Genomic DNA, 10,871 nt, shown 5'->3' with positions numbered 1-10,871 from the left:
TTACACGCTTAGCACAGTGCCTGGCAAATAGTAAATGATCCATAAGTGTTAGCTAAGATTATTTTTACTACAACCTGAGCCCTTCCTGTGATTGAGCTGCAGGATATCTGTATTAGGATGGTTTTGCTAAAGCCAATTTTATTTCAAGATTTGGAAAAATGCAATTAGGTTCTTTCCTTTCAGGTGTCACTTTCAGTAAGCTTTCTTATCTCTCGTTGTTGCTGAACTGATCATTCTGATTGTCAGTCAACAACTTTCCTTATGCAATCACTAGGTGTCAAACACTGTACCAGTGGTTGAGGGGTTCCAGGGATTTCAACATTACCCTAAAGCCTAGATTCCAGTCCTGGGTTTTTACTAAAAACAGCAAAGTAATGTCGTGGAAGGAAGCACAGTGAATTCGGTGAATGGAGAAAATGCAAACTGAGCAGAATGTTTTTCACATTACCCACTTTTGAAACCCAATTAGTACAATATTATGAAAATATCATGTCTCCTTCACAATATGATTACCTCTATATAGTAGAAATAGTAAAAAATCCCTTCATTGTAATTTGACCAAGTATAGTGAACAAAGACGAGTACTTTACTTGGTAATGGGCTTCTTTTTTAATGGTTGAAAGTTTGCATTCATTCATCCAATAATCCTAGAAAATCTCAGTATTTTTTTAAAATTTAATTACAGTTTATAATGTTGTGTTAATTACTGCTGTACAGCAAAGTAATTCAGTTATACATACATATTCTTTTCTTTTATAGTCTTTTCCATTATGGTTTATCATAAGATAGTGAATATAGTTCTCTGTGTTATACAGTGGGACCTTGTTGTTTATCCATTCTCTATATAAAAGCTTACATCTGCTAATCCAAACCTCCCACTCTATCCGTCCCTCAACCCTCTCCCCCTTGGCAACCACCAGTCTGTTCTCTATGTCCATGTTTCTGTTTCCATTTCATAGATAGGTTCATTTGTATCATATTTTAGATTCCACACATATAAGTGATATCATATGGCATTTGCCTTTCTCTTTCTGACTTACTTCTCTTAGTATGATAATCTCTAGTTGTGAAAATCTCAGTCTTGATCTCTTCAAATTTTGCCTCTTCCACATTCTCTCTATCATATCTTTCTAGTACATTTTTAATACTATTCTTAAAAAATTTTTTTAATTGTAGTTGATTTACAATGTTGTGTTAGTTTCAGGTGCACAGTAAAGAATATATCTATATATCTATATATCTATATCTCCTTTTTTTAAACATCTTTATTGAAGTATAATTGCTTTACAATGTTGTATTAGTTTCATCTATATGTATACATATAACCCCATATCCCCTCCCTCTTGCATCTCCCTCCCACCCACCCTATCCCACCCCTCTATGTGGTCACAAAGCACCGAGCTGAACTCCCTGTGCTATGCGGCTGCTTCCCACTATCTATCTATTTTACATTTGGTAGTGTATATATGTCAATGCCACTCTCTCAGCTCGTCCCAGCTTACCCTTCCTCCTCCCCATGTATTCAAGTCCATTCTCTATGTCTGCATCTTTATTCCTGTCCTGCCCCTAAGTTCATCAGAACCATTTTTTTTCCTTTTTAGATTCCATATATATGTGTTAGCATATGGTATTTGTTTTTCTCTTTCTGACTTACTTCACTCTGTATGACAGACTCTATGTCCGTCCACCTCACTATAAATAACTCAATTTTGTTTCGTTTTATGGCTGAGTAATATTCCATTGTATATATGTGCCACATCTTCTTTATCCATTCATGTGTTGATGGACACTTAGGTTGGTTCCATGTCCTGGCTACCGTAAGTAGTGCTGCAGTGAACATTGTGGTACATGTCTCTTTATGAATTATTGTTTTCTCAGTGTACAACATGGACCTACTGTATAGCACAGGGAACTCTACTCAATATTTTGTACTAACCTACATGGGAAAAGAATCTGAAAAATAATATATATATTCTGATCCAGATAAAAAATGTTCAACTCAAAAGTAGCTGAATATATATATTCTTTTTCAGATTCTTTTCCCATGTAGGTTATATTACAAATTATTGAGTAGAGTTCCTGTGCTATACAACAGGTCCTTATTGTTTATCTATTTTATATATAGTAGTGTATATATGTTACTCCCAAATTCCTAGTTTATCCCTCTCCCCAACCTTTCCACTTTGGTAACCATAAGTTTGTTTTGTATGTCTTTGAGTCTGTTTCTGTTCTGTAAGTAAGTTGATTTCTAGTACATTTTATGTCTCTTTCATATATTCTATCTCATGTGTGTCTGCATTAGTCCCTGATTCTTTATTTGGATCAGTCTTTCAGTTCTCTAATTCTCTCTTTGGCAAGATTAATCTGTTACTTTACCTCTTACAAATAACTAGTTCTTTCTTCAGTTGTGTTCAATCTGTTTCTTAATCCACTTATTAATTCAGTTCTAGAAGTTCTGTTGGGTTATTTTTCAAATTTTCTTTGTCTTTTTTATAGTGCCTTATTTCTTGCTTGAGAGAAGCTATTCAACCTTCTCTTTCATTTCTGCAAAAATATTAAATATATGACTTTTATTTTGTGTCTGATAATTCCAATCTTTGCCAGTCAGACTTTGCTACCTGTTATTTCTATGACTCTTTCTCATAATACTTTGCTACCATGTGTACCTTTGATTTTTGGTTATGAGTTCATGTTCCTTAAAGATTTATGTGTGAGAATTTGAGGTTGAGATAAAGTTGGGTTTCTCCAGACCCTGGTCTGTGCTGGCTTCATCAAAGTGCAGTCATCCTGTGAGGACTCCTGGGAGTTAGACTGTTGGCTTTATTTATTCATCCTCAATAACTTTTTGAGGTATGGTTTACATACCATAAAATTTTCATATTTAAGTTCAACTTTATTTTTGTTCAAACTGTTAAAAGACTTAATATACAGAGTAAAATCTAGAATGTGACAGAAAGTTGAATGCTTGTTGCATCATTATTTTGATGAAATAGGATGAGACAAACAAAATGACTCAGGTGTTTGTAAAATAAAGAATTGTTCATGAAAAATGTGGTTAAAGGGAAATATAAGTAGAATAAGTGGAAGAGGACCAGACAGTTTTATTTGGTTAATTCCTACTCATCACTTAGGGGGCTTTGTGGATACCAGTTCCTTCTGGGAGCCATCCCCCATCTCTCTCAATCCAGCTTAGGTGTCCCTTACAATATAGTCCCAAAACCCACTGTATTTTTTCAATTAGAGTAATTATCACAATGTGTTCTAAACACTTGGTTTCTTTTCTGAAGTTCCTCTAGAAAGCAGAGGTCAGCAAACTCCTGTGGGTCAAATCTGGCCCACTGTCTGTTCCTGTAAATAAAGTTTTATTGGAATACAGTCACACTCATTCATTTATGTACTATGTATAGCTACTTTATGCCATAATGGCAGAGCTAAGTAGTTGCAACAGAGATTATACAGCCTGTAAAACCTAAAATACTCTTTGATTCTTTACCAGAAAAGTTTATTCTACTCTAAATTTTGTTCTAATCTCTATCAGGGCAGAATAGTGACTGCCTCGTTTGCTGTTTATCTCCAGCACTTACCACGGTGCTTGTCACTAGAAGGAATTAAATAAATAGAGATGAACGTATGGATTGAATGAAAAATGTATCAGAGACTTCAGTTTTGGGGTTATGCAGATTTTACAATGAATTAAATCTAATCAGAGAAACAAATAAATGTGAGTATGTAGGTAAAATCCCATTATAAAGAACTTCACTATAATGTTATATCAGGGAGATAGCTGAGTATCATAAAAATAAGCAGGCAAACCTGGGTTCCATGCCTGGTCCTACCTCTCATTAGCCATGAGGTTTTGACCAAACTATTTAACCTCATGAGTGTCAGCTTCCTTTTCTAAAGGTGGAACTCATGAGCTGCACCTTTACAAAATGCTATCAGGATTCGGTGAGATGCTGTGTACATAGCCTCCAGCACATAAGTGGTGCTCATTAAATGTTGGTTCCTTCTTACCTTGTTTCTTTTCTATTATGATGCAGTTATTTCTTTGTCCTTGCAGATGGACTGAAAAGAGTCCTTTAGTGATATGGTTCTATTGACCACAAAGAAGCATCCATTACTCGTGTTTTCAATGGTCCTGATCCAGAAAAAAGTCAATGTTCAACTCAAAAGTTGTGTCCCATTGTTGAAGGCATGAAGCTGAATTTTAATCCTGCCCCAGAGGACAAGCACCCTTCTTTCCTTCCCTTATTTCACAGTTTAAACAAACCTGCAGTAAACACAGAATTCATCTGAGCTTAGAATTTATCTGTAATTTAGAAAAATGACTGAAGTGCTAGAAAAACCAATGGTTTGAGCAGGGGGCATCTCCCAGTTTTGGGTAAGTTCTGCCTAGTATAGTGTAGGTAGAATAACACTGTTCAGTCTCAATAGGGCCCTTTACACTATACCAGTCTGCCTGTCAGCTGTGTGACTTTGGGAAGCTCACTTAACATCACTGATCTAGTTTATATTAAAATAAGGGTCCTTCCCACCAAATCACAGGGTTTTTATAAGGAATAGATAAGATAATATAGGTCTTTAGTGGATAGAAAAATTTTTAAATGGTATAGAAATGCAAGTTTCTGCAGTAGCATGCCCACTTCCCTCCTTCTGGGCGGGATCAGAATACTTCCTTTCTCTCCCTAATGAATGTAGGGACTCTGATGTAGTGAGAAAGAACATGTCACTTTGGGGCAAATGGTCGAGGTACTCCTCTTCCCTCTGTCACCCAGTAACTGTGTGACCTTGGCAAGTTACCTAATCCTAGTGTCTTCCTTTGTAAAACTTGGTTAAGGATATCTGCTTCACAGGGTTCTTGTAAAGGGTTAGAGGAACTCATATATAGAAATTTCCCATCAAACCCTCACTAAATTGTTGCTACTATTATTTTTATTTTCAAGTCTTATACATTAGGAAAGAGAAATCTTTCAGTGTATGCATTTCAGTAGAATTTCCTTCCAACTGCATGTTTGGAGGTCTCCATCAATTCTTCGTTGTGAGGTTCTCTGCTCCTATTCCTAGAGGCTCCTGAGGCCTTGTTCCAGTTCCCTGCCCTAAGGGTATTGGCACTATGGAGAGGCTGGCAAGAAGAAAATTAGCATTTCCCTTGACATTTAGTGATGAGTCTCTCATCCTTTCTAATAGGCAGAAGTATGAAAATAACGGAGCACCTGTAGATGGAGTCTTCATTAGGTGACAGGTTGCCCTTTCTGCAATAATTATGCATATGAGTCGTTACATTGTGCTTGAAACATCTGCTTGACAAATCCCTTTGGAGCCACACTTTGAACATAACTCAAGGCATATCCCCCCTTGATAGTAAAAATAAGCCACTCTACAGCCTAAAGCAACATGACATTTGCTAGCAGATATCAATATTTTTCCATCTGAGATTTAGTTGATTCTAAGCAGCCAAAAAATACCAGATGCCTCTAAGATTATTATTCATCATTATTGTTCTTATATTTATGTATTATTAAGATCCAACAAAGTGATATTAAGATGGTTCATATGAGTGACGCTTTTTCTCATATTAGTTCAGCGTTTTTCTCAGAAGTCTTCTTGTTCACAGATACCCAAGAAAATAGCCAGGCAAAGGAAAAATCTAGGTGGAAAATTGAAAGAACTTCTCTAGCACATTCCAAAGATAAAGAAGGAGGCATGTCTCCATGCATACTTCTTCCATCTATCACTGCACACTGCAACTGAACTGTTGTTTAAATATGTGTGATGGGTCCAAAATAGCTAGCACTTCTGTATTTCCCTCTGTTATGGAGGGTAGAGATATGCTTACAAAAGCTCTTCTAATACTTGAGAGAAAATTCTAGTCATTTTAAAATTAAAATTTATAAAGGTTTTCCCTTATCTTTCCTAATATATTTTCCACCTCAAATCCATCCACTGGGCCTTATGGAGCTTAACAGACTCCAGGCTAAGAACTCCTAGACCTGTAGTGACAACCTACATCACTTTCAATATGACGTGGAAATAAGAGAACACTCAGTATCTAAGCGAAAATGCGTAAGATTCATTTAAAATCTCTGAGAGTTCTTCCAACATTACTTGCAGGCAATCAATGATTCTCTATCTCTTTATATTTCAAGACATGTCTAAGAAAAGGGAATTTTTCTTGTGTAGAGCCAAGTATAGATTTACTCCTACTGACATTTTGTCCAGAGTATTACTCTAGGAAATTGTTTCCTTTTATGACTTTGTTCCCTCAAGCCACACAAGCCTGAGGAAAGACAACAAAAGTATGAAGGCAGAAGTAGGCCATATCATAGCAGCAGTCTTTGATTTTAGCCACCCTAGCTCTGGATTGGTATACAGTCTGACTATTGCTCTCTAACAGTAACTGGAAGGACCCTTTGATGCAAAATATGACATATAATTATTATTTATCAATGATAATCATAGCTACATTTATTGAACATTTCTTATTTGCCAGGCACTTTTCTAAGTGCTTTATGGTTTTTTGTCCTATAATCCTCACAGCAATCCTGCTAGATGGGCACTACTATTATTAATTTTATAAATGAAGAAATTTGCCACCATTCACAGAGCTAATAGGTGGGGGAACAGAGACTCACACTGGGCCTGTCTGACTCCATCCTCTCAGCTACCTGCCCACCCTCCAGATGAGATTTTACTGTATGGTTGGGATTTTACTGTATGGTTATCTTGGACATGGATCCCTGCCCTACACTGTGCATTATACACAATAGGATTCTGGCACCTACTTCCTGTTTCTCAGACTGCAGGACTAGGGAGGTCTTATTGATGAGAACAGCCTCAGTCTGGCCTGGGCCATTATCTGTTCTGTCAGGTCCTGCTGAGGGACTCTTGGGTGTCCCACACCGTTCTTGTTCCATCCTGCTCCAGTCTCAGATGGTTATGTCCTCTTTATTCTGACTCTTTTCTCAGTACACATGATTACTCAGCTTTTGCCAGAGCATCACAGTCCAGGTGGGAGCTTGCTAAAGAGTGCTGACCTCTCCCACGTGTGTCATGCATGAACTCCAGGATAGCTGCACAGTGCTAGAATGCTCTGTCTTATTAGCAATGTGAACACTTTGTGCTGTGTCACTAACTTTGTCTACCTGCAATTCTGCCCTTCCTGGCCCTTTATTCTCCAGCCAGCTGTGCCTGTGATCTCCAGGCTGTGGTGACCAGAGGGCAGAAGTTGCTTTCCTCACTTTCCCAGGAAGAGGAACTTCCCGATTGGGGTCTGAGCTGAAGCACCTTTTCCTGTATTGCAATCTTTGGGGGATTTTCATGAACTATTCCATGTCACTACACGAGAGGTGCAGGTGGTGGGGCAGCATTTGGTCATTCATGATACATTTATTTTTTTTTTATTTTTTTTTCTTCAGCTAAGACAGCAAAAGAGATGATTTATTGTTACATGTTACATTCAGCCACAACTGAGAATAGAACTAGTCCAGTATGTCAAAGGTCCAGGGCAAAGGACCAAAAGGGACCGTTTTGATATGAGCAAGGTGGGTCTCTCAAAGGCGGTAGAGGTGATCAGAATGGCCATCGATGTTCCAGATCCACTGAGACAAGTTCTAGACAGTAGCCAAGCAGTCCAACAATTTGTACCAGCGACCCTGGCCTCTGGCTTCCCTTGTTTCTGCTCCTGTGGCTTCCATGGGTGTACAAGTTTACTTGGACCTCTGCCTCATCTTTCTTCTTTTGCGCTTCAACCTGCGCATTCGCTTCTTCCTCCACTTCGCTCTCATGGCGCGGAGGTTTCTCCGAAGATGGCGCTAAGGCCGAGAGAGCCATGATACATTTATTAAGCACCAATTGTGTTCCAAGCATTCTGCTGAGCACTGGGGTTGCCATGGCGACCAAGATAGAAATTGTTTCTGCTTTCATAGTTTACTGTTTTTGAACAAATCAGACCCATGAAGAGGCTATTGTAATGTGATTTGATAAAGACTCTGATAAGGCAATAACAGAGCATTTTGAGAGCACATAGAAGGGGCACCTACTCCAGACTTGAAGGGCTGGGGCAAATTACCTAGTGGAAGTGACATCTGAGACTTAAAAAAGTTGAGTCAGAATAAGTTAGGCAGGTAAAGAGATTGGTAGTTGGGTAGCAAGGAAGAGAAAGAATGTTCAAGAAAGAAGTAATAGCAAATTCAAAGGCCTACAGGCAAAGAAGAACACATGCAGGGCCTGGGTGACCACAATTAGCTCAGGATAGCTGAAGTGGAGTTTGAAATAGGGTGTGGCAAGATATGAAGCTGAACTGATGAGCAGGGGTAGGGAAATGAATGGTAGCTATCATTTAATCTTACTCTCTATCTCATGGGTATCACTTGCTTTTAACAGAATAACCTACTTGGGTATTTAGTGGCAGGGGATGGGACTGAGGAATAACATTTGTTAAGTCCTGCTGTGTGCCAAGAATGATGGAAGGTCTCAGAGACCTTTGGTCCTGGACCTCAGCCCATACCATCCAGGGACCCCAAGCCAGCCAAGTGCCTCCCTGGCCCAGGTAGAATCCCTTGCAGTTCGAGACATGCCAGTGTCTTCCTTCTGCTGTTTCCAGCAGTGCTTCCCACTCTAAAAACTAGTGCCCTTAATCAAGTTCCCCTCTGTTATCTCTTCTGCTGCTACATCCACAGCCAGGCCTGACATGGCCACTCTTACTGGGGTTGACCTCACTGCACCACCAGGTACCAGGGACTGAGCCAGCCCTTTCACATTCACCAGCAACTCTACTTGTAGGGGCAGTTATCTCCATTTGTACAAAGCAGGAAACTGAGGCTCAGGGACATCAAATTATTTGTCACAAGCCACAAAGCTATAAGTGGTAAGGCAGAATTTGGAACTGGTCTGATTTCAAAGCCACTACAATCACACAACTGTGCCTCTTTCCCTGTCAGCATTATAGTTCTTATTAGGATCCTTTAAATCTGCTCTTTAGGTTTTCTTATTGATACTTTTCTGGAAGATGAGTCCCCCAAAGATTGGGTCAGATGCATCCAAGGGGCCTTTCCAAGAGTTGTCCCTTACATGTGTCCCTGCTACAGAGGAGGCACTGAATTCAGACACCACAGACCTCCAGGGTATGTTCAATAACCAACAGCAGCATGCCCTACCAGGCTCTATCCCCAAGATTTAAGACAACCTTCACTACCCCACTTTGATTAAGAATATGACAATAATTTCTGCTGTTGGCTAACATTTTTAATTTCCTCTCAAGGGAGTTGGTGATTTTTTTTATGAGGGTAGATATTTAGGCAGCCCTTGGCCTATCTGAGCACATCGCCTATGTGGGATTCGCAGATGAGGTTTCTTCTTTGCGACCCTCCCCAGATTCTCACTGAATGTTGTTTTTGGTTTACTTTTATTTTTGTCACCTTTCCTCATTACCATTTTAATGTTAATTTTCATGCTAAATAAAATAGGTTTTCCTGTCCCTCTGCTCCCTCCTGCCTCTTCTCTCAAACACCAATACAGCCCAGGGACAAGTCTTATAGAGTCTAGCAGTGGAGATGGACGTATTCACTAACGAGGGCTCCAGCTTCAGACAGGGATATAATTAATCAGTCACAGGTTTTTATTAAGTGTTTCTTCACTAAAAGCATAGCTTTCCTTGCAGCCATTTGGCTCTGGCTCTGTACTGCTGAAGGTAGTCTAGACCCCGTCACTAATTACTCTTCTTCCTGGCAGCAAGTAGAAGAAGCAATGTTCAAATTGTTTTTATTGATCACAGGGCAGTTTTTCCAGAATACTACTCTCTATAAAAAAGGGGATATATCGGGCCTCCCTGGTGGCGCAAGTGGTTGAGAGTCTGCCTGCCGATGCAGGGGATACGGGTTCGTGCCCCGGTCTGGGAGGATCCCATATGCCGCGGAGCGGCTGGGCCCGTGAGCCATGGCCGCTGAGCCTGCGCGTCCGGAGCCTGCGCGTCCGGAGCCTGTGCTCCGCAATGGGGGAGGCCACAACAGTGAGAGGCCCGCATACCGCAAAAAAAAAAAAAAAGGGGATATAATTATTTCCAGTTAACATAGTCAAAAGATTTTATAGAGGAAGGCGGTTTATGTAGTAGTTAGAAGTACACAATTTGAAGCCAACAGAACTGAGGGTGAATCCTTGGCTCTATCCTTTACTAACTGGGGTAAGTCACTTAAATTCTTTGAACCTCAGTTTCTCCCTCTGCAAAATGGGAATAATATTAGTTCATAGGGCTGATATAAGGATTAAGTTAGTAGAGATTAAATAAGAGTAAATAGTTTGGCTCAGGAGGTATGATTATTATTGTTGTTCTTATTATTATCAAGAAAGCCATCTACCTGTCTCTCTTCAGGCCAATCTGATATATTTTCATCTTTTCCATGTGATTCTCTTTTCTCCATAAAAATTCTCATTCTCCTTCAAAGGTAGGGCATGATCTTTCTTTCAGGAATACTCTGACTCTTACCTTTCATGATTACATGATATAACTAAAGTTTAAAGAAATTGCAGTTGACTTCTTGTTTTCATTTAGCCTTCTTCATTAAGATGACTGTTTTCATTGCAGAATGATGAGATGGAGCTTGTCCGAACTGGCTATGGGAAGGATATGGTAAAAATTCTCCATATTCAGCGAGATGGAAAATATCACAGCATTAAAGAAGTGGCAACTTCAGTGCAACTTACTCTGAGCTCCATAAAAGATTACCTGCATGGAGACAATTCAGACCTCATCCCTACAGACACCATCAAGAACACAGTTCACGTCCTGGCAAAGTTCAAAGGCGTATGTGTCATTCTACTTCTTAGCTGCTGCCCATCTGGATGCAGAAATCACCGTACTATATTATGAGGATACT

General features: G+C 39.5%; 1 protein-coding gene across 1 annotated transcript in view; it reads left to right on the top strand.

Moving 5' to 3' along the window:
- The window catches only part of LOC132484008 (uricase), a 134,461-nt gene that overhangs the window by 92,400 nt on the left and 31,190 nt on the right, over positions 1 to 10,871 (top strand). Inside the window, exon 3 of the mRNA XM_060090026.1 lies at positions 10,580 to 10,798. Coding sequence (XP_059946009.1) covers positions 10,580 to 10,798 — 219 coding nt within the window. The remainder of the gene's footprint in view (positions 1 to 10,579; positions 10,799 to 10,871) is intronic.

This window comes from Mesoplodon densirostris, chromosome 2, assembly GCF_025265405.1.
Source record: "Mesoplodon densirostris isolate mMesDen1 chromosome 2, mMesDen1 primary haplotype, whole genome shotgun sequence".
In the NCBI taxonomy this organism is placed as follows: Eukaryota; Metazoa; Chordata; class Mammalia; order Artiodactyla; family Ziphiidae; genus Mesoplodon; species Mesoplodon densirostris.
The sequence above is the reverse complement of the archived record's forward strand: the minus strand, read 5'-3'. Positions and strand labels throughout refer to the sequence as shown.